The sequence below is a fragment of the Nanorana parkeri genome, unplaced genomic scaffold, assembly GCF_000935625.1.
Source record: "Nanorana parkeri isolate BGI_ZX_2015 unplaced genomic scaffold, ASM93562v1 scaffold2, whole genome shotgun sequence".
NCBI lineage: Eukaryota > Metazoa > Chordata > Amphibia > Anura > Dicroglossidae > Nanorana > Nanorana parkeri.
This window is the reverse complement of record NW_017306270.1, coordinates 1335740-1361011: the sequence shown is the minus strand read 5'-3', so window position 1 is coordinate 1361011 and position 25272 is coordinate 1335740. Positions and strand designations below refer to the sequence as shown.

Below are 25272 nucleotides of genomic sequence, written 5' to 3'. Positions count from 1 at the left end.
TGTCACTGTAAGTTCAGACTTGAATCAGGGTCAGTTCTGGGTAAAGGTCAAATAACTTACTACTGTAATTTTGCAATGTGGGAGCAAACAAGGGCACCAGCAGGAAGTCCATGTAGACAGGAGATCATATATATTCCAAGAAGATATCAAAAGAAGATAAGTGTCACACTACTTTCAAAACCACTACTAGACAGTTGAAATCCAACATACACAGTGCTACATAAACTAAACTCCACAACAGAATAAAAGATACCTACTGTACCTTATATATAAATATTTGTTCCGAATGAAATTTGTATGTATGCAAATTTTGTTATCAAACATTCGGATTAGTTATTTCTGTCATTCAGAAATTCGGATGCATCCAAATGTACAAAATTACAGAAATTGGTACGCATTTCAATTCAGAACGAAACGAATTGCACATGTCTAGCTATGGTTATAGATGCATTACAAATAAAAATCTTCTAGTATTTAGTTAATGATTCAGTAAGGAAATGTTTCAAATGTGAACTACATTGACATAACACTACTATCCAGGCACCTTTAATAATTCTCTATTTAACCTTTGTTATACATGAACCATAAGCATGTTTTTGAGTGATGTGGTGTCAGGGTTCCACTCTGACCTTACTGGTTTGCAGCATTCTGGCTTGGCTGCCATTTTACCCACCTGTGTTTCCTTCTTTGCCTGAGCAGACTCTGTAACGTTGCTCACTACTCCCACTCCCACTACTGGCCAGACAAGAGAGCATCATCTGAGAGACCCAGATGGGAGTTTCCTGTCTCTGAGTGATGATGTCACCCCACTCACTATATATAAACCACTCAGTCCAGTCTGACCTTGCCCTTACGTGGTCTTCCTGCTAGTGCATTCCTGCTTCTCTGAGTATCCTGATGCTGTATATGACCTGATCCTGGCTGACGTTCTCCTCTGGCTCCTGCTCCTGGCTTGATCCTGACGATGCTGATCTCCGAGTTCCTGACCTGGCTTGAACGACTACCCACTCTGGCTCCTGACTTTGGCTTGTTCCAGTTTATGATTCTGCTTGCTCCTGTGGACACTGTTGTTAATAAATATTTTAACTGGCACCTTTTGCTTGTCTGGTTTTCATTGTGCTCTGACATGTGGTATTCGTAATCACACCTGCTTAAAAATACCCAACCATCCCTCCCCTAACCAACTCCAACCTCATTCAACCTCTTCTCTTTCTTTCTCTACACAACTCGTCTACCTAATTTATCCCTCAGCTCACCAGAGGCTCTGATTCTCTGTGAAACAATGCGAAACATTAAAGTCTTTTCTCTACCCTGATGTATCCTATGGCTGGTAAAACAAAAATGTAAAAATCAAAAGGGGATGCCAGGATATGTGACTGGTTTGTGTAAATTTAATGAGCCCCTGCTGTATATTGTATACACTTGTACAAACTTATTGAAATTGAATAGCTTGAGATGCTGTCTGATCTTATCCTTTTTGGTTTTAAGGTTTAAATATAACTTTCACATTTACCAGATGTGTGCTTTTTTAATTGCATTATAAATTATTTCATTTTGAAGGAAGCAATATAGATTTTCACCTGTGTTCTACATGGTGACTGGTTTTTAGAGTAAGCAAAATGGCTATGGGCTTTAATGTCAATCCCCTGGATAAAAAAAAAACAATAAAAACAGTAATGGGATTAAAAAAACATAAAATAAAAACAGCAACAGGTTTGAACATTAGGGGACAAAAATAACTTACATCCTGAATTCCAAAGGTCTGGCCAAGGTGAGGGTGAGGTCATGGGGACTTTCCCTGGAATCCTAGGAAAGCTTTGGATCCCAAATGCCATGGGAATGCACTCCTGCACAGTACCGAAGAGTCTTCTAGCTAGGTTTGGGATCCTTAGCTTTTCCAGATTCCCACAAGAATGTTCAGTGCTGCAATACACATTGGTGACTGCCTACAGTACACATTGTAGACTGTTTACAGCACATATTGTAGGCTACCTACTGTACACATTATAGCCTGCCTACAGTACACATTATAGCCTGCCTACAGTACACATTGTAGACTGCCTACAGTACACATTGTAGACTGCCTACAGTACACATTGTTGACTGCCTACAGTACACATCTTAGGCTGCCTACAGTACACATCTTAGGCTGCCTACAGTACACATTGTAGGCTAGCTACAGTACACATTGTAGGCTACCTACAGTACACATTGCAGGCTACCTACAGTACACATGGCAGGTTACCTACAGTACACATTGTAGGCTACCTACAGTACACATTGTAGACATTTAGCACTTACTGTACCCCCCTATTTTGTGTCAATATTTTGTTTTTTTTTAGCAATCCCTTTTCATTTTGAGCCTCCTTTAGCACTTTTGGGAGTGTTGGAGGCTCTCTACCCCTCCATAGTCTGCAGCTTGAGTCCTCCCAAATGTACCCAGACACCAGGGCTCAGACAACTGAATAAGAAACCTTGTATGAGACTGTACCCATAAGTGCACTGTGAGGCCTCCATCTATCTTGCTCAGTACTGGCCCTGCATGATAGGAATGAAACATGTGACCACTAGCCAAAAAGGATTACTAAAAATAATAGAACAGACTGATACAAAACAAGGGGCTGCAGTACATGTTAAATGCAGACTTTCACTGCATCTATTCAGCCTGCAATATGAACTGGGTGACAAGGTCTCTTTGATATTATTTAATTGCATATTTTCTCCCACACTCCTACCATCTGCTTTATGTACCTAATGCTGCTTGATGATAACCCTTATTTCCTGCTCATTAATCTTCCCGTTCTTTATTTTCTCTAGGTGGACGTGGAGTCACAGTTGGGCCAATCCTGAGTTCGGCTGCCTCTGACATTTTCTGCGACAATGAGAATGGGCCAAACTTTCTCTTTCAGAACAAAGGCGATGGCACCTTTGCAGACGTAGCTGCCAGCACGGGTAAGAACAATTCATGTGTTTATCTTTCTCCATTTCAATTTCCGTAGCTGCCTAATGTCTGTATTACTGAACATCTCACGCTTATTTATATGTTGTTTTTTTGTATTGCCCTTTTATGAGAATTTACAAGTAGAGGTTAATTAATAGTTACATTCAAGTCGCAACACAGAGGCGTGTATCTTAGCTTGAAAAGCATTGAACTCAATCCAGATCTCACCCTGTTGGTCTCATAAATACACATTAAGAAAAAATGTTGCTTGAGAAATAAAAGCATCAGATATATTTTCCCTGAAAGAGAGATAACATGAAAAAAGAAACTTTTTTTTTCTTTGGTAGAAAGAAACTTTTTTATACCAATAACTCTTATAGTTGCTATTCAGAGCATAAGTGTTTTTCCCCATAGTTCTCTTTAGGGTCTCCGGAGGACATATACTAACCTCCTCCCGTGACCCAAAGCTCAGTGTATATAACGAGATATTGCCCGCGATATACTGAGAGCGCCGCAGCCGGGATGGATCCTAACAATACTGTCAAGATCCACACAGCGGCGTGAGTGACAGCTGACTCTGCCTATCTAGAGGCAGAGCCAGCTGTGCCCGCCCCCTCCAACGTTCGTTCCTCCACTCAGTGCTGGAGGATCGGGGAGGGGGGGAAATCACTGCGGGGAGATGATGTCACATGTGGGCTCAAACTATTGGGAATAGTTTATTTTACTCTCCCTATAGTCCTCCTTTAATGCATTTCTGTATTCATGAAAACATCATTAAAAGTATGTTTTTAACAAGTGTAAATACCTTAATTTAACTGGGAGAGGAAGAATCAGCAAAAGTCAGTCAGTTGTGCTGCTATGCTTATGTGTTAACAACAAGCATGCTGATAGGAGGAGAGAGCAGACTTACAGAGAGATGTGCCCATCACTATGCTGCTTCTACTTTCTAGACATGTGCACCAGCAAAAAATTTGTTTTGATTCGTATTTTGCGTTTTTCAGGATTTGGGTCCGAAAGTCAATTCGTTTCGCTATTCGGTCGAAATTAGTTAGCGGTAGTCTGTACGACTTTTCGTTTACTTTCGTGTTCGTTTTGTTCGTTTTGTTGCAGCAAAGTGAGATCTAAAAAAAAAAATGTTTTTCTTAAATCTAATTTTGCTGCAACGAAAATTTGTCCACAAACAAAAATTCGTACAAGCTACTGCTAACGAATTTCAGCCGAAATTTAGTTTTCTAAAATTCGGATTCGTCCTAACAGGCTGTTATTTAAATGCAGCAGACAAAAATCAGGTCTCCTGTCCTGGCAAACAGGGCTGTGATGTGTTGCTGAGCTGTGTAAATCTTAGGACTGTATAGGCACAAATACAAATCCTTTGGCTGGCAGGTAAAATGGTTCTCACATATGTATTGCATGTGTGTATAGAGCTTAGCTTATAGTTTGTCTCACCTTTAACCTTACCCTTTGTAGTAGTTTGTCCCATACCTCCACAGATTGTCAGGGGACTAATAACAATAGTAACCAACCCAAAGGTAACAAAGCAGAAGAAAACTAAGAGCACAGCAGTGCCCTCAGATATATGGATGTTTACTCACCGGCCCAAGTGGCTCCGTCGGCTAACAAAGGGGGAGGAGTCCGGTGATGTCACGGACATCAACGTCGCCGGACTCCTCCCCCTTCCCTTCGTTAGCCATCACGGACATCGACGTCACCAGACTCCCCTCCCTTCCCTTCGTTAGCCGACGGAGCCACTTGGGGAAGGGGGGAGGAGTCCGGTGACGGCACGGACATCAACGTCGCCGGACTCCTCCCCCTTCCCTTCGTTAGCCGACGGAGCCACTTGGGGAAGGGGGGAGGAGTCCGGTGACGTCGATGTCCGTGACGTCACTGGATCGCCATCGGGACTCTCAGAAGCCGGCGGAGAGGTGAGTGTTTTCATTAGCGATCAAAATAATTTTAATCGATCAAAAAGTTTAGCAATTAATCTTTAATTTCCACAGCTCTAATATATGTAGATATATATAGATATATATGTATTGTATACTGGTTAGGAGTGGTTGGACATAATCTGTATAATACACCAGAAATAGCGTTGCTAGACCAGGGGTGGGCAACTCTACCTCAAGGCACTTGTAGTTCCATATCTCCCTTGAGCTGTTGTGGAACTACAAGTCCCATGAGGCATTGCAGGACTGTGACAGCCACAGGCATGACTCCAGGAGGCAGAGGTGTTATGGGATTTATAGTTAAAGCACAGCCGGAGGGCCAAAGTTGCCCACCCCTGGGCAAGACAAATGGCAGATGTCAAGAATTGGTATTATGACCCACTTTGCAAGTAATTTCTACCAGAAAATAACTTTTAAGCAAATCCTGCCAGTCATCCAAAAAGTATCTATAAATTGCCATTACCAAATGAGAATGAATGTTATGATAAAACTGGACACAGTTGACTAACTGTTCAAAACTACTTTGGGAACAATTAGTAAATTAGTAAATTAGGATTACTGATGAGCACTTTTTAAATATTAGGCTCACAGGAAAATAGAGGACTCTAGGTGCATTTCCCAAAGCTTTCTGAATTTCTGGAGACAGCCTGTAAATTTATTTCAGGTATTTATATAGCGCCGACAATTTACGCAGCACTTTACATAGTTGCACATTCACATCATTATATACTTCTTTATGTTATGGCTACCAGTAATTTCTACCAGAAAATAACTTTTAAGCAAATCCTGCCAGTCATCCAAAAAGTATCTATAAATTGCCATTACCAAATGAGAATGAATGTTATGATAAAACTGGACACAGTTGACTAACTGTTCAAAACTACTTTGGGAACAATTAGTAAATTAGTAAATTAGGATTACTGATGAGCACTTTTTAAATATTAGGCTCACAGGAAAATAGAGGACTCTAGGTGCATTTCCCAAAGCTTTCTGAATTTCTGGAGACAGCCTGTAAATTTATTTCAGGTATTTATATAGCGCCGACAATTTACGCAGCACTTTACATAGTTGCACATTCACATCATTATATACTTCTTTATGTTATGGCCTACTAGTATTAATAAACGCTTTCCAAAAGATGAGTCCTGGCAACTCAGGGTACTCCTATTTAAGGGCTATTGTTTTTCAGGCAAGTCCAGTCAAGGAGCTCTCAGCATTTGCTTGAGGCAGGTTCTTCGACTAGCCCAAGTAGTTCAGATATGCTGATAACTTTAGTTGCACAAGGATACACATCCAAATAATATTAAGCACGTTTTGGATAGATCCAGAAGATGTGCATAAAATCTCTAGCACAAATGTTGTATATCAAGCACAGTGCTGCATGCCTCCCCCATGCCTTGCTGGAACCCCATAAAATATTACATAGACACTATCTTTCTTAAAACTTGTAATTCAATAGGGCTGGGTACATCCTACCACTCCACACATAATAGGACTGGAAAACAGAAGAAGTGGGATAAACAACTGCGTCAGATGTTCAAGTTTTGTGGTGGGACTCACAGGTCACATTATATAGTGGCCTGGTATATAGTGGCTGTGTTAATTGCCTATAGCTGACCAACATTTACTGCAATCAATCTAAAACGTAATTTATAAAAACCGGGTTCCATTAACTATCAGGTGATGTAAATTAACAGTTTTCAGGTATTTGTAGGTCAGATTGGAGAGCACTAAAGTCCAGGCAGTGGTGTGACCTGCACTGATCATAGCTGCTTGCACAGGTTGCATAGCTTGACAGGTGAATCTGCCTGGTTGACCACAAACAGCAATTAAAACTTTGTTATATTAAATTCAGAAGTTAAATCTTAAAAATACATTCAAGTTCCTTAACTATTAACAATAGTGGACCTTATTTTGGCATTACTCAGCTGTAGATCCTCAAATCATCTCTGAATTGGTGCTGACACTGTCCTTCCTTCTGGAGGGTGGCTACTTTTCTTCCCCATGGTCCCTGTGTGTGTTGTGAAGTAGTCACCGCTTCAAGCTCACTCCTGTGATGGACTACAATCTCACTACAAATGACTAAACTAGACATGAGATTGTACTCCATCATGGGAGTAGCTTGGAGCGGTGACTACTTTACAACACACATGGACAAAAGTAGCCCCCCTCTAGAAGAAAGGACAGTGTCGGCACCAATTCAAAGATGATTTGGGGATCTACAGCTGAGTGATACACAAATAAGATACATTTTTGTTAATTGTTGGGGTACTTGAATGTATTTTTAAAAATTAACTCCTTAGCTTGATGTCACTTGAAGTGGTTGCTAACTCCCTAAAGTTCTCAATCCTAGATTTCTTCTCACACCCTATCATGTCTTCAGTTCAGGTGGTGAGGGGAAATCTTCCCAAAAGGCACAATAAAACAGCCAAGTCTTCCCCATTTTCTCTGAAGTTAAATTAAATTACAAAAAATAATATTTTGGGGGTTCCACTTAAACATAAAAATATTTTTTTTAAATACCAATGCAGACAAAATATTGCAGCAGGTTAATCAGATGTGAAAGTGTTGAAGCAATTGGACTGAACAGGTATTTATATAAGATTTATTAGAAGATCTGCTACTCGGCAAACCTAACATTTCAGCCAGCCCACCGTGTTCCAGCGTTTGCAGTGGCTTCTACATTTTTTTATCCCACAAGGGGGCTTCTGTAATGATGGCAGTATAAGTGCAGATGTCAACCTCGATTTTCAGCTAACAGCAGGAGAATGGTCTCTGCAGAGTTTGCTGAATATTGCAAACCAGAAAATTGGAGGATAAAGGAGATAAGTCTAATTTCTGCCATTATTCTTATGACAACCTCTGTAGGAGTTTGGTTGGGCTCAGTGCTGCTTAATTTTAATTGTATTTAAAGGACTGATATTTGTATCTGTATTTTACTTACATGGATCCTATTTTTAATAGACTTTGTAGTTTTGCAACATTTAAGGGTCTATTCACAAAGGAGCCAAAGGATCCAGCCGTAGCTCCGGCTGATCCTCCGGCTCTCTTTGGCCGCCAGAGCCCTTTGGTTCACTCGAACTGAAGGGCTGCTGTACAGGCTATTCACAATAGCCCATACAGCAGCCAAAGGCGACCGAGCGGTTCAGCCGAGCTGAGCTGAAGGCATTTGCTTCTGCTCGACTGAGCCAAAGTGTCAGCCAAAGCGGGGCGAACGGCCGGCCGAGGGCCGGCCTTTTGCCCCACAAATGACAGCTGGGTGGAGCACTACCGTGCAGAGTAACCGGCCACGGCCGGATCCTCCCAGTTGTTATTCATTGGCCAGGACCATCTAGATGACTCTAGCAGGTGGCAGCCAATAGGAAACAGTTGGGCGGAGCGAGCTGTAACTGCCAATTGTTTTTTAATTATTTTTAAAAATCTTTATTTATTTTTTCATTTTAGTATTTATTTACATTTTTAAAGAATTTTTTTCTACTTTTTTTTTCCTACTTTTGTCACTATTTTCTATTCTGCTCAGTACCACGGAGGTACCGAGCAGAATGGCCCAGCCAAATGCCGCTTGGTGGCATTCGGCTATCCAGTCACTGTCGTTCGGCCCCTATGTGAATAGGGGCGAACGTCAGCGAGTGAGCTGCCGGAGCTTTTGCTCAGCCGATCCATATGTTGGATCGGCTGAGTTGAAGTCCTTCTGCACTTCGGCTGACCGAAGTGCAGCTGAAGGCAGCCGATGTACGGCTGAAATCAGCCGTACTGAGCCGAAGTGAATAGTCAAACGTTGTTCGGCTCACTTCACTTCGGCCGGGTTATTCACTCGGCTGTCTTCGACAGCTTTGTGAATAACCCCCTTAGTATATGGGAACTGGCTTACTTTCCAAAGTGTACCCAGACTATGCACGCCCAAGACTAAAGTGTTTAGGTATTCTGAGCAAGCAGTAAAATCCCTTTAAATCCCTTCTTCATCTTTGTAGCTATTGGCATTGTAGAGAAATTCATCTTCAAAGTTTTCAGCAGAAGCACTGAAATCTTAGCTTTCTTGCTATTAGTATCAGTTGCACTAGAATCATGGCGGCCAGCTAATATACAGAAACAGCAGGCGGTTCTAAGCTGTGAGAAACCAACTTTAGGGTCTTTGTTGTGATCTGAGTGTAGTTTTGAGAATGAATTGCTTCACAGTAAAAGTAGCTAGAGAGGTCAGTGATGGCTTGTTTTGGAAGCTCTCTTGCTACTTGTTAAGCCTTTGCAAACACTTTAGCCACTCGCTGACCACCCATTGTGCAACAGCCAGACTGTGCCTCTGCCGTGGTAAGTGGACATACCTGTATGTCCTATTGGCTTCTAGTGTGTGTGTGTGGGAAACCTATGATATTTGAGATGTCATTAGACAGAGGAACCCATAGGATGAAGGCTGAAGGCAAATACATTTTATCCTCCAGGGAACTCTCTTCCACTAATTACGGAAGATTTGCGCTTGGCCACTTTTAAAGATGAACTCCAGGCAGAACTTTTATTAACCCTTGCAGTGGGGCTACCCCCACCCTGCAAGGGTTAACTGTTCATTGTCATCTAGGTATGAAAATACAAAAGATATACTCACCCGATCCTTAGAACCAGCTGGCTCTTTAAGCAGTCCTTCCAGCCTCGCTTCCCCTCCGCTGCAACAGTCTTAGGATCCTCAGGTCATCACGTTCTATACACAGTGTATAGGGTGTGAGGATGCCGAGGTACATACCATCACTGGAGCAGAGGAGGAGGGAGGCTGGAGAGAGCACTGTTACAGCCGGTGAGTAGAACTTTGTTATTTTCCTCCCTAGACTAAAACAAGCAGGTAACCCTTGCAGTGCAGGGTTAACATTATGCACTTATTTACCTGTGCAGTCCATTGCAAGGTTTGATAAAAATTCTGTTCAGAGTTCTTTAAATTTAGCACACCATACTTATTTTTTAACCACCTCATTACCGAAATGTTGTTTGTTTACAAATAATTGTGGCTAAAAATTAGATCAACGTGAGTTGTCGGCTTTCTAAAAAGGGGTACTCTTGGAGGTGTTTGTAAATTCCTGGTATTGTTATTTGATATTTTTTTATACTAGAAAGTAAGGGAAACATTTTTGTTTTAAACATTTTCGGTCTTTTTTTCCCTTTTTATATAGTGAAAAAAAACCCCAGTGGTTATTTATAGGGATGCATAGATACCAATACAAGTATCGGTATAGGTGTAGATACTGAGTATTTGGGCGAGTACTAGTGCTCGCTCAAATACTCTGATACCTTCCCGGATACTGGAACTTCCATTCAGAGGAAGATTTCTTCTGACCGGTAGTGCCCTAGAGGAACTTGGAGTCGGCTTCCCGTGCGATCAAGAAGCTGGGCGGCAAGTAATGACCTGACTTCCTGATTGGGCTGGAAGCCGGCTCCATGCTGAATGGCCGGGAAGCCGGGCTTCCCGGTGAATCAGCATCGACCTGGCCGAATAGCTAGCTCGATGCTGATTGGCTGGGAAGCCGGCTATCCAGCCAATCAGCGTCAAGCCGGCTTCCCGGCCAAGCAGAAAGCTGGGAGGCGGTCCATTGCTGGCCGCCTGATTTCCTGATTGGCTGGGAAGCCGGCTCGATGCTGATTGGCTGGGAAGCCGGTTTCCCGACCAAGCACAATCAAGCCGGTCAGACAACATGGAGCCAGCTTCTCGGGCAATCAAATTGCCCAGGAAGCCGGTTCCATGCCAGCGAGTATTGAAAGCAAAATATCGGTACTCGTACTTGATACCGAAAAACTTGTATCGGTGCATCCCTAATACAACCAAAAGAAAGCTCTATCTGTGTCAACATTTTTTTAAAATGTAATGTTCATATAGATATGAAAAATGGCCTGGGAAGGAAGGAAGTATAACAGGCCTGTCCTGAAGTGGTTAAGGCCTGGTCACCACCTTGACCCCCGCCTTGTGAATGGACAGTGAAGGAGTAGCAATGGCCTGATAAGGTCATCCTTTCACTCTCTCCTTCTGTGTGCATGTTTACATCTCAAATCAGGACTCCTGATTGAGGCAAAATACAGCTTCTCCCCCTCTAAGCTTTGAGTACCACTGTACAGAAGGTTATAAGAGGCTGAACTATAGTCAGACTCTGATATTAATCTAAATTGCATTTAGATTATTTTACAAATAAACTTTTCTTTGTATATAATTTGTGAATATATATTAGACATGTGCACTGCCAAAAAATGTGTTTAGTTTCGTTTCGTTTTAAATACGGATTTGTGTTATTTCGTTTTTCGGGATTCGGGTGTGAAAGTCAATTCGGATTCGGAATTCGGATTCGGACGAAATTCGGTAGCGGTAGGTCGAACGTTCGTTTCGTTTTCTGTTCTTATTCGTTTCTTATTCGTTTTGTTCGTTCGTGACATTTGATGTATTTTTCTCCTTCTCTAATGTCACTTTGCTCCAACGAACGAAACGAATAAGAAACGAATATGAAACGAAAACGAAACGAACGTTCGAACTACCGCTACCGAATTTCGGAAATGGAAATTCGGATTCATTTGCATTCGTTATGTCTGTAATTCGGAATTCGGATACATCCGAATGTCCGAATTTCCGAAAATTCGTCCGAATTTCGATTCGAAACGAAACGAATCGCACATGCCTAATATATATGTACATGGTGCCACTATTTGTTCGTTACACACTGAGATTCTGCTTTCTGTGTGGTTTTGGTACGGTCTGATTGTATTTAACTGTTACTTTTTATTGCAAGCCTATCGGTCTGCTCAGACAGGCTAAAAACACTTCTAATAGCCTTTCAATGCACATCATTGATCAGCAATAATATTATATTATATCCTATTTAATAGTTTGAAGCTAGAGAAGGACACGTTTGTAAAAATAAACATTACCATAACATCTAATATGTGTACGCATACGCACCATAGGTACCCTTCCAAAGTTCAATCGCAGTGCAGAAGGCTGATAAGGAATAGGTTTGAGGCAATTATTTTGGAAGCTTCAACAACACTGATAAACCCTCCATGTACAAATAAAGAAATGTTTTCGGGGTATTCATGACATGGGTTGTTGGTTAGTTATCTGGAATACATTTAATCAGAGTTACTGAGACAGGATTTATTTCTGCTATCACCTGTGTGACAGAAAAGAGAACTAATGAGGTTTGCCTGTACGCGGCATTGCGGAATGAGACCTTCCGGCGATCCAAGTGTGGCCTTTTGCTCCCCAATACCTTATCATGCTGCGCTTTTCTGCAGACATACTTTGTAGCTCTTGTAATGCTCAGCAAGAGGCGAATGTGATGTTAACAGTGTAAAAACCAGGACACTGGTTTTCCTTAGGCTCAGACCCCTGAGGTGTGTCGTATGTCAAACTAAATTTGTAAGTTAACAAGGAGATAAAATAGGATATTTTACCTTAACCAGTTGACATCCGCGGTGTTAAACCCCCTTCCCATCCAGGCCATTTTTCAGTATTCAGCGCTGCGGTACTTTAACTGACATTTCGGATCCCGGGAATCAAGGTGAGGGGTCAGGGGGGGAAAACAAAACCGGAAGCGCCGACCGGGCGGGGGGGGGGGATTGCCGCGAACGAGCACATGTAGGCGATCGGCGGGCTATGGACCCGCTGATCGCCTATATGTGAAACACCCGGTAACGGGTGTGTTTAATCGTCGGGTCTTTTCTGCCCGTGCGTGCCCGCTAGGGGGCGTGCGCGAGCAGAAAAAAATTGCCGTCTGGAGACGGCAAACAGCAGATGTAGCAGTGCCGTCCGTCCGTTTTTTTACTATGGGCGGACGGCAAGAGGTTAAAGACCAACTCCAGCCTCACCTGTCATTCACTTTTTTTTGCAGCTGTGCCCCGTGCTTACACTAACATTGCAGCACTAGTATGTCTGCTACCCCCTTCTTCCACGCACATCCAAATTTCAGGTAGTGCCAACCACTGCTTTCAGTCTGCATGATGCCTAGAGCCACACAAGGCCGAATCCCTTGGTCCTGTTGATGTTATGAATCTCAAACCCAATCAAACCTCATGGTATTAAATACCATTTTCCAATTAAGAATATTTAATATATCTATTTATATTTAAAGTAGAACTGAAGCCAAACCTTTTTTTTTTTTTTCTAGTTATAACCTGTCACGATCCGGGATCAGGCTCAGAGTCCAGTAGCTGAAACAGCAGGCAAATTCGTGGTATAACAGGCCGAGCTCGGTACACAAGCAGACGGTAGTAGTATAGGAGGAGGCAGAAGCGTAGTCAGCGAACAAGCTGAAGTCAGTAGCCAAAGGTATCAGGTATGAAGCAGAAGACGATGAGAGTAATCGGTCAATCAGCAGCCAAAGGTTGGTACACGGGTAGCAGTATGAGAAGATTGTATCACAGAAGGAGCAGGAAGCAAAATATTGGCAGGAGCACTATAATCTGGCAAACAGGAAGTGCAGAGGCATGGCTAAAATAGGAAGTTCAAGGGAGGAGCAAGGAGTTCAGAGTTCAGAAGAAACTAGGTTTACCTGAGGATTACACATGAGAGCAGGCCAAGGAGCTATTCCAGGTTTCAGGGTGGCTCAGCTGATAGCTGGAACTTGACGTAACCACTATCGGCTTCTTTTTGCCATCTGGTGGTGAAATGCCAAATGCAGATTGGGGAGATTCCCCTTTAATTCTGCCTGATAGCCACAACAGGTAAGAGGAAATCCCTCCAAAACTAGGGAAATCCCTATTGGCCAGCAGGATCACCAGAACTAGTGTCCCCATTGCAGGATGTTCCATCTATTACTGTTCTGATGAGAACCCAGAATTTGGGATTTTTTATTTTCACTCTCATTACGCTCATTACAATCATTCTCATTACGCTTTGTTGCTTAATTTCCCATTCCACTTTTACCTTGTCAATTCCCCAGTCTCACGACAGGTCTATCAAACAAGGTCTGTCTAAATGGAAACAGCAGACAGACATGAAACATCCACAATGCTCCTTGCGTAGACCATGCAAATGATACTGCCCAGGATTTAAACCAGACACAGCGGTTTATATTTCATGCAAACAAGAAGTGTTCTTTACTCTAAATAATGACATTTAGAAAAGCTACCCACCGCTTTACTGATTCATGCAAAGCATGAAATGTAATGAAAGGTTTTAGTTTAATTCACACTGCCCTACCAATGCTTGTAGGGATCAATACAAATTCAGCTCTGAAGCTGCATATGAAACCAGAACACAGAATGTGTGCTACAAAATAAGGTTTCATCTAAGAAATAGGAACAAAGCCAAATGAGACAAAACAGCCGGCTATCCTACAACAAATGTATACCGAGAACTGAAATTTTGACTAAAACCTAACTTTGTTTTATATAATCTAAAAATGTTATGATTGTTATAGATGCTCATGATGTTTAGAACAAAATTAATACGTTTTTACATTAATTATTATGTTCTTAATTCATCATACCTTTATTATTAAAGTATAACTGAAGCCAAACCTTTTTTTTTGTGTTGCATGGAGCGGAGAGAGATTAGAACACCTGTCAGGTTTTTATTGCTGTCTGTGTCCCCATTAGGGAGCTTCTCTATTTGTCCTGGTGAACGTTATCAGTTCCAAATTCCAATACCAAATTCTGGGTTATCATCAGAATTCATCAACATAGGGATAGATGGACAATCTCGCAATGGTATATACTGGTTCTGGTGACGCTGCTGACCACCAGGGATTTCGCCTTCTTTGGAGGAATTTCCTCTCGCTTTTTGTTGTGACTTTAACTAGGAAGTGAAGGAGATATTTCCCCAATGGGACACAGCTGGCAAAGTTAGACCGATAAGAGCTATACCCCCAAAACAAACAAACAAAAAGTTTTGGCTTCAGTTATACTTTAACCCCTTCAATACAACATCAGGTAAAAGGTATGGGTGGTGTATTTTTTATTTCAAGTGCCTGTTATAGTCAGAAGACTCCTTCTAAAGTAGCTTTCCAAAGAGTAACAGCCTGGGGTGGGCATGCTTCACATGTAGAATGCTCTTTGGTAATTGGCCCTACACCAGATAGGTGGATCCAATAAAATGGGCATTTGGTGGCTCAAAGCATTCTACACCAGTAGATATTATTACTCTTTCCTATAGTAATGTTTTCTAGACATGTACATTTTGTTTCATTCCAAATGAATATTCGATCTAATTTCCTTAAATTTGGCAGGAAATAGTGGACATAATAAATACAGCTTTTGGAGTTCATATTTCTAATAAACCATTGATATGTATTCTGAGTATTTTTGGATCCGTGAAGGTGGAGTACTATACGAAGGTGGCTATAACGAGGGCATTGTTTGTGGCTCGGCGTAGTATCGCCGTTAGGTGGATTTCAGCAGCGCCCCCCACTGTGGAGGAGTGGAAGAAAGAATTAGATAAAGTGGTTGGATTTGAGGGAATCATATTTAAACATAGAGGTAACGTGTATAAATATGGTACAATTTGGAATAAGTGGATTGAATATAGTAAAAGAGTTTAGTTATAATGTCTGGCTTATCTGCTATTGGTATTTTGTGGAGTAATGTGTTTTAGGTAATATGGTACGATGAGACAATGTAATTTTTTTTTGGGCTATTGTATTGGTGTTTGTTTTTGTATTGATGTTTTAAATATGTATTTAAGGTTGTAAAAGTGTTTATTATGTATTGTACTAATAAAATAAAATAAAGTATTAAAGTAAAAAAAAAAAAATTGGACGTTCAGATGCATCCGAATTTCTAAATTCCAATGCGTCTGACTGCAAACGAATCCAAATGTACGTTTAATAAAAATTTGGATCCATCCGAATTTTGTTCAAAATTAAACTTAAAGTGACATTAAACCCTCAGATTTTTTAACATAAAACAATACTGTAATGTGCACCTTACTGTAATCCATGGTAGTTTCCCTTCTCTTTGATGCTCTTCCTTTTAAATCTGTATCTTTTCTCATGCTTGGAGAGAACTTCCCTTTTCAGCTCAGGGCCTCTTCCTGTAGTGCTGGCTCAGGTTACAGCCTATACACAGACACCGTTTGAGACAAGGCAGTCTGCTGAAAAGGGAAGTTCTCTCCAAGCATGAGAACAGATACAGATTTAAAAGGAAGAGCATCAAAGAGAAGGGAAACTACCATGGATTACAGTAAAGCGCACATTACAGTATTGTTTTATGTTAAAAAATCTGAGGGTTTAATGTCACTTTAATTGGACATGTGACTGTTCTCTGGCCAATCAGAAGTTTTTTTTGGCTGTTAGCGGTTGCAGGTATGGTCATGTGACTTCATGTTGTGGAGTGGAGAGAGTCAATAGGAGCAGAAGGAGAGCACATGCTGTCAGAACTAAAATGACCACAAAAAATAAATATGTTTAATTTATAATTAAAGAACCCCATCCGAATAGATCCGAAATAAAAATGTGGATTGTTCCAAAACGAAAATTCAGATGGATCTGAAAACCGAATAAAGGATGCCGGCTTGTAATGCACCAGCCGAAATTCGGCCAGTGTATGGGACTGTTGGCTCCCTTTCAGCCGGCATTCCTGGATCAGCTGATCGAAGGAGCCAATTGGAGCAGAAGGAGAGCACATGGTGTCAGAACTAAAATTACCACAAAAAATAAATATGTTTAATTTATAATTGAAGAACCCCCATCGGAATAGATCTGAAATAAAAATTTGGATTGTTCCAAAGCGAAAATTCAGATGGATCTGAAATCCGAATAAAGGTGTCGGTTTGTAATGCACCAGCCGGAATTCGGCCAATGTATGGGGCTGTCGGGTCCCTTTCAGCCAGCATTCCTCAATCAGCTGATCGAAGGAGCCGGCTGGAAAATCTTTTCATGATCAGAGGCGGCAGACAATGAGCTGCACGCTCTGATCGGGTATTCTGACAGGTGGGGGCGGCACCTGTCAGAATACAATGCAAACAGCAGCGATTCCTCGATCAACATGCTGTTTGTGTGGATAGAGGAATCAAGTCAATTTCTTCCGTTCAGCCCGCGGGTTGAACAAAAGAAATTGACAGGTGTATGTCCAGCTTAAGGAACCAAATCAAATTGTGGATCAGAAATCTGAAAAACAAAAGAATCGATCCGAAATTAAACACGTTTTTTGTGGGGTTACATGTCTAATGTTTTCATTGTAGTAATCAAAAAACAACATCCGTATGTTGTAAGGCAGTCCCATCTACTTATGTGGAAATGTGGTTAATGGGCTGTGTAGTGTTATCTCAATCTTGATAAAAGAGCAATTCATGTCAGATTTCCTACTTGAAGCCACACCACGATACAAATGATTTTGAGTGATAAACTAGTGTAAATGTCATGTTTCGTTCTCCATGGCACAGAATGCAATTAAGCAAATGTAAGCTCCAATTAAATAAACTGTTATTTCTGAAACAAATCTATTAGTGGCTGCTGCTGGGTGCTTGCTCTCCCTCTCCCTTGTTTTTTTACACACCTGTAAATTTGTATGGGAAGAGGCATGTAGTTCTCAAAGCTATTAAGGAAGGTGGATAGTTCAGAGCTGGCTGCCTATAAAAGCAAATTACAATAGCAATATGGAATTTAAAATTACTAATCATCTTTTATGGCACAAACAGCGCTATAAAACTGAATGTGGAGAAACTCAATTAAATGTGATTTTCATGCGGGAGTTGTGAATAATTATATTTATTGCCCAGCACGGAGCAGATACCTAAAAATAGACCTGGCAGAGGGGACTTTGCATGTTCCGAAAAAGATGTAGAGCCGGTCATGGGGAAACCGCCAAGACCTATGCCGTCGTTAATACATTAGCTACTATTAAAATTTATAAGAAGCGATATGTCAAAAGAGCAGGAGAGCCACGGGGAATGAAGACACAGCAATAACAGGGGACAGATATATGTTTTTGCTATATTATGTAATGATTGATCCTAATTGCTAAAGTCAGGGCGATAAGTTACCTGGATTTGTGGGTTGTTGAGCGGCTGATTCATTTTCTTAACTTTGCTGCCTTTGATAGAATTCAGAAAGACCAGATAATAAGTAACATAAATTAATAAATTGTTGATCCTATCCAGAAATGATTGCTACTGAGCAAAAATCTGTCTACTAACCTAGCAGACATTAGTTATAATGCCCCCCGTGAGATATTTCATAGGTCACCCTAACTTGGCTGTTGAACCCAAACCTGCACCCAAGGCTAGGATCTACATGCACTCTTAGGCTGAGGTGGGGGGACAACTACAAGATCTACATTATCCTGCCTGTCACCCAGCTCAGCTGCTGATTTAAGGTCTCGCAGACTGAAGAAAAAAGGAAAGATTCTATGCAAAAAGAGAGGGGAACTAAGATTCCCAGCAGGCACTAGACACTAGAAAAAAAACTGGGCTGCCCCTGGAAGTTAGGGGGTTGGCCAATGTCCGGGACCACCCTCAGGCTATGCTTTTGTTTTATGCCTAGTGTCCTACTCGCAAAGGTGGTATGGTATAAACCAATGGTCAGAGAACAATATCTATGCTGTCTCCTCCAATGAGCTTACCAAAGAAGAATTTTCTGGTGAACACAAAAATCCTATTTTTTTAAAAATATGTTCATTGTTTTCCTTCTCTGAACTGCCTTTGCTGCAGAAGACAAAGTGGTAGAAGTTGTACAGTTCACGTGCTTCGATGGGGTGGCTCCACTGTCTTTCCCTAGAGCCACCCCAACATGTGCACTCCTGACTGTGACTGCCGCTCAGACTCATGGCACAGAGAGACTGCTCAGAAACAGACTCCGGCCACCAGCCGAAGATTGCCGGCTGCTTTTGGCTTCTGTATTCTCCTCCATGCTCAGTATGATAGGCGTCAAAGGATTAAGGGGCATGTTCACTCCCTGGAGGTTCAGGGAAACACTGAAAGAGAGGCACAGGAGTGGTCAGGACTAAGGAGAATTAAAAAAGACATTTAGAAGCAAATTCTATTATAAATAAAGCTGTAATGCAGCGGCACAAGTATATGCAAAGTGATATTCCATATTTTTTGGAATATTTAACACTTCTTTACTTTTCCTTTATTACTTGTGTAGATAGGCAATATACAGCAGTCTTTTAGATGCAGCTTCCATTTGTTATCAGTTGCCTTCGGAGGGGCTCCTGACAATTACAATTATTTATATAGCACCAACATATTCTGCAGCGTTGTACAATCGTTTAGAGAATACAAGTAAGAAACAGTGACAAGCATCATTGATATACAGAAACAGTGGGTGAGGTGAACCTTACCTAAGCGAGCTTACATTCTAAGAGGAAGGGGACCAAAGACACAGCGGAGGGAAGGGGAGACCTACTTCTGACTTCTTTCTTAGCTGCTTCAAGCTGCTTTGAGCTGTTTTTGCATTCCTAATTAACTTGTATGAGGAGAAATTCAATTTTACAAATGCCTTTACATGCAAATGAAATCCAGGAAATATATGCCCCAAGTCTTTACAAACTGCTACATGGGAAGTATAATGGTTTTGATCACTTTTTATAGGTTTTTTACACTTTGCAAAGCAATCATAATTTGCACTCCAGCCACAATGGCCAGCACCGTCTGCATGCTTGTAAACTGTTTACATAAGTTGTCTTATGAAGATGATCCCAACGCTGCAAGGGGGAGGGGAGTGGCCCTCCACTGAGTCATTAAGCTGTTTGTACATATGAAAGTCAGGAAATCACCTGCACTCAGTAGTAAAGATAAATATGTCCCTTTTATTGGACAGAAAGCGTCACAGACATCCAAATAAACCTATTTGACGCTTTCTGTCCAATAAAAGGGACATATTTATCTTTACTACTGAGTGCTGGTGATTTCCTGACTTTCCTGTGTTTGCACGGCGCCATCCGTGGTATCTCATCACTGCGAGCACCATTTTTCTCATATCTGGCCGGGACTGCTGTGAGGAGTGCGGAGGGTCTCTCCATCTACTTGCATCTGTTTGTACATATGGTATCTCCAGCCCCTCTACTGCTGTTTTTCCAGGACCAGAAATATTTTCTTGTCTTTGTAGCATGGTGCAGTATATGGCGGCTAACAATAGTAAACATAATATTTACCTGATTGATATATATTTTAGTACAGGATATAATAAATAATAAAGACATTTTATGGGGAAACCCTATAGATTTCCTTTGACATCAATTTGCAGTTTTTATGACTGCGCTGAAGAACATGTCTATTTACCAGGACCTGCTGTAATCTCTAAATACAATCACAAATAAAAAAACATGTTTACCAGCATTTTTATTGCAGCGGGAGAGCACCCAATATGTAGCTCGCTATCTGATGATTTTACAAAGTGTCTGACCAAACCCGGACCTTTATCACTGTAATGGACAGCAGGCTACACTCAGAATAAGGTTCCTGTGGCATCACAGATGCTGTCATGTTACCTGTTTTTTTTGTCCTGATGCAGCTAGGACATACCGGGGAGTTGCTGTGGTTACAGATTCTGGAATTCAAATTTCACCTTCTGTTCCTGCGGCTATTTAATGAGAATTGTTTTTTTTTTCCTTAAATCATTTACCCACCAATTTTAAGTAGTGGTAGTAGATTTAGTATGGTGAGCGCTTAAGAATGCTGTCTACTCGCAATATCTTCGGTTTAAATGCTTGGTAGCCCACTTTTATTCAGGAACAAAGTTCTTACATCCATCTTTGATACCCTTGCAGGTGTGGTTCAAGTATAACATTCATGTAAGGCTTCAAAACAACACAAGAATAGCCTCCTGGCTTCCACTTTAAACATTGGCACTTCTGACCCACTGGTCCTCTTTGAAGTGCTGTCCCTTTTAATGAGCATACGACCATCACAAGACAAAAGTCTTGCGATGGTCGTAACGTGTATGGGCACCTTTAGTATGATTCCAGCACACTCACCACCTGACTCCACTTTAGATTCGGGGGAAATCCTCCTAACTCCTGAACACCGTCCGTTCCTATCCCAGTAGGAGCTCGCCTGACTCCTCTCTGACTTCTGGAGGCGTTCTCCTGACACCTGAACACGGTCTGTTACTCTTTCCCAGCAGTAGCTAATTCCCCTAGCCAGCATCATTTTCTTAATGGCTGTGCGCAACTGTGCAATTATCGAGTGCTGGCCATTGCTAAAGCCTGGACCAAGGACTGAGGATTTCATCTTCCTTCCTCCCAGTTCCAGGATCCCAAGCATTATTCTGACAAACCCTTGCTTCCTGACACCTCTCAGCCCCTCTGGCTGAGAGTCCCAGGTGATCATAACACCCAATTCTACAGTGGGATTGCCACACACTACCACAATATATATCTTGTTGGATTAATAGTGATAAGTGACATCCATTAATTTGCTCTCGTGTTGTGTATCTATAGTGGAAAACATCACTTTTATATAATTTTTTTTAGGAATCCATTCTCAAGGACATGTTATTAGATATTGTTTTTTTTATTATTAAACATTATTTATTTTTTTATTAGACAATTCTGACGTTTATCAGGGTGCTTGAGAGATATTTATGTAATTGAATTATGGTTACCCTATGTCCATTATGGCCATTGTTTCCTATTGCAGCAAATAGTCAAGCATGTAGCATGTGGCCTAATTGCAAAAACAGTGGGAGGGGCTCAAATGTCACTGTTTTAGTGTCACTGAGATGAAGGATGGTGCCGGGTGGCTGGGGGGGGCTGTTTGGGGTGTGTCACATTGCGGTGGTGTGTCCAGTGATATTTAGAGGTCTTTTTTTGGGTGCAGCCTATGATACTGGATTCCATAGATCTAGAGCTTCTTGATCCAGGGCTTCAAGGACAATCTGAATAGAGTTTTGTATCCTCTAGCAGAGTGCTTCCCAACTTTTTTTTACTTGTGTACTCCTTGACAGTCCATTTGTATAAACTGTACCCTTCGGTAGAGGTGGGACAGGGCGGTGGGGGGCTCTGTGGGGTATGCCATATTGTGGTGGTGTAAATAGAAAAGTTAATGGTTAAAAAGCGCCAAGGACAATCCTTATCCCTCCTGGGGAAGAAATCGTAAGCACATGTGCAAGGTGCAGCCTCAAAACAGTCAAGGGTACTTTTTTTTTTGGATTACACGATATTGCACCAGGATAGGCGCCTCTTCTTTTGTGTTTTTTATATTGTGGTGGTGTGTTCAGTGTTATCTTGAGGTGTCTTTGGGGTGCAGGCTGTGACACTGGATTCCCTGGATCTAGGGCTTCTTCTTGATCTAGAGCTTCTAGGACCATCTTAAAAGTTTTGCATTTTCTAGCACATCGCATCCCAACCATTTTTTACTTGCGTACACCTTGGCAGTCTGCATACCCCTTGGCAGTCCATTTGTAAAAACTGTGCCCCTCAGTAGGGGTGGGACAGGGGGTGGGGCTAATAGTGAAGCATGTAGCATGCCATGCCAAATGGTAGGTGTGGCCAAATTGCACAAATGATAGAAGGGGCTCAAATGCCACTGTGTTCTGTCAGTGGGATGACGAAAGGAGCTGAGGCACTTTGAGGTATGCAGTGGTGTGGCCAGTGTTATCTTGAGGTCTCTTTGGGGTGCAGCCTATGACACTGAATTCCCTGGATCTAGGGCTTCTTGCACTTAAAAGAAGTGAAGGGAACATCACTTAGCTGGGGACTAACTCAGGTATTGGCAGCCAGAACTATAGAATGAGTGTTGGGAAACCTCAACCGCAGGATTACTCTGCACACATTTAGTCCCTGACTTCCCACTTCCATAGCATTTTTTTGCCATTACAAAAATATTTTCATGTACCGCTAAACGTTCTGCCAAGTACCCCTTAGGGGCACTTGTACCCCAGCTTGGGAATTGCTGCTCTAGCAGATACTGTATGCATATATCTATGCATTTCAACTGTGTAATTAGCCATGTGCCTAGAGACTTCCTCTTTCCTTCTACAGTCCCATGAAATGAATAGAAGTTTTTTCTTTCTATATAGCTTTTCATTTGAAATTTTTATGACTAAAAAATTATAATTGATTTGGTCTTCTTCTGTAATAACTTTTTTTTTTGTACTTAACTTGTAAAAGGCAAACCAGAGATCTACACAAAGGTAAAAAAAAAATATGCGTTAGTCTCATAAAAATAATTTGCCACTGACATGCACAGTTAATTTTCATTTTTCTAATCTAGACCATGCCTCCCAATCAATTATAGCTCTATCATGGACTTTTCCCACCGGTCTTCCTGCGATTAATCAGCTTGACATGGGCCTTGGCGGACAGTGACAGTATACAAACAACCGCTTTCTGGAATGCACAGCTGCTGACTTCGATCACAGGACCTGTACGGAATATATTCTGGGAACCTACTTTATTAATTTTACTTAGGCACAGATTGAAAAATATAAAACTTCCCTCGACTCAAGGCCCTCAGTATTTGCAATGAGGAAGGCCATTGGGGAGAAGAAGTGAGAAGTGACTGATTAAAACGATGCCGGTCATATTTCAGAAAAAAAATGTAATTCGGCTTTTCATTAAAATCCCATTTCCCTCAGTAATATGTTCTTTTTAAAGAAAAATGTGTTTTTTGGCAGCACAATATTTTGTTTTCAGTAAGCAGGGGCAAACCGGCGATTTTGATAAGGTAATAATGTGACTGAGGCCAGGCCGGGAGAAAGCAAGATATATGTGCGGAGAGAATGTATGGGTAAGAGAGTGAGGTAGATGCTCTGTCCGGGTAATTGAAAGTCAGAATGATGGCAAAGGTTTAACAAGACTTGTCAAAGGTGCATTTATCAAACAAACAGATGTGGGAGAACTTGTGCCCCCATTATTCTGGATAACGTCAGGTGACTTCCTCTCAAGGTGAGAGAAAGCTTGTCATAATGAAAGTTGATCTTATTCATTTCTCTTTCTCGTTCGGCCTTTTTAACTGCTCTGATTCTCTTTAGGCTTCCATTCTGTACTGTGTTCAAATCATGGGTAGGCAACCTCGGCACTCCAGCTGTTGTGGAACTGCAAGTCACGTGAGGCATTGCAAGACTTTCACAGACACCGACATAACTCCCAGAGGCATTATGATATTTGTAGTTTCAGCACAGTTGGAGTAGCAAGGGTGCCTACTAGGGTTGCACCAATACTTTTCGAGTAGCAATGCCAATACTTGGCATTTTCATGAGAACTACCAGTATTGCAGCGGTTGCAGCTGGGACCTGGCTCTGGTGCTCCATCATCCGGAAATCATTAGTTGATATTGTTTTAGAAAAACTGTCACATGACAATAAACAAAAATGTATCAGTACTTGTATCTGTTAGTACTTGGGCAAGTACCAGTACTTGTACTCGCAAAACTGGTATCTGTGCATCCCTTTATTTATATTTATAAAAACAAAATCATACATAAAACAGAGATGTACAAATCCCATGAGCTCTGTGTGCTCCTTACAAATGACAGCTGCCTCCTAACTTTTGAATTTTTCTCTAGTTTAGTCTTGGAGCTGGAAAAGTATCTGTACTTGTACTTGTACCGAGTACTGTACTTGGTATCGGTGCATTCCTAGTGCCTACCCCTTGTGCTAGAGAATCTTTTAAATTCACAGTAAAAATTATTAGTAACCTTAAAGCACTCCCTCCAGCCTGTCTTCTTCTCCGCTGCAGTTATGATATGTCCCTTGGCTTTTTTTGTTAGTGTTTAACTTAAAAAAGAACTCTGGGGAAATTATTATTAACCTTTTCAGTGGGGCTACGAAAATAACAAAGTTCTACTTACCGGATCCTCCGATTCAGCTGGCTTTGACAGCTCTCCTTCCTGCCTGTCTCCGCCTCTGCAGTAGAGATGGTATGTCCCTCAGCATCCTCACATCCTATACACTGTGCATTAGATGTAATGATTTACAGGACCTTGGACACCTGCAGTGGAGCGGGAGAGACGCTGGAAGGAATGGTCTAACAGCCAGCCGACTCCAAGGATCAGGTGAGTATAACTTATTTTCTTCCCTAGACCAAAACAAGCACTTAACCCTTGCAGTGCGTGGGTAGCGCCAGTAATATTTAAAAAATAATAATTTTCATAATGCTGTGTGAATTTTTGAACACATAACAAACATATAGAGGAGCTTTCTTTAATTTGACTGCAAAAGTGGAAATACACCTTAAATTACTAAATAAAGTTGTCAGATCTCCACGCTTGAATTCTTGGTTCTCATGGGCATTTTTCTGTGAACAAAAATAAACCCTGGGTTTCATGTGACAGTTGCTGGAAAGGGAATGGAGATGTTTCTCAACAATGAGATATGCTCAAGTCTTATACTAATTTTCCTTTTCGATCAGTACTAGCAATGGGCGTTGTTTAGGGGAAGGGGGCAGGTGGTGGTCAGACCCTATATTTATTCCACCAAACAGGTCACGTGCAAGATTTAAACTTTCCTTATGTTTCCAGGGAGAGGTACTAATATATATATATAT

General features: G+C 41.4%; 1 protein-coding gene across 3 annotated transcripts in view; it reads left to right on the top strand.

The window, feature by feature from the left end:
* CRTAC1 (cartilage acidic protein 1) overlaps positions 1-25272 on the top strand; it is a 416360-nt gene that overhangs the window by 298007 nt on the left and 93081 nt on the right. For all 3 annotated transcript variants that reach the window (XM_018563297.1, XM_018563372.1, XM_018563447.1), the window contains exon 6: positions 2818-2952. In XM_018563297.1, the coding sequence (XP_018418799.1) occupies positions 2818-2952 (135 nt within the window). The remainder of the gene's footprint in view (positions 1-2817; positions 2953-25272) is intronic.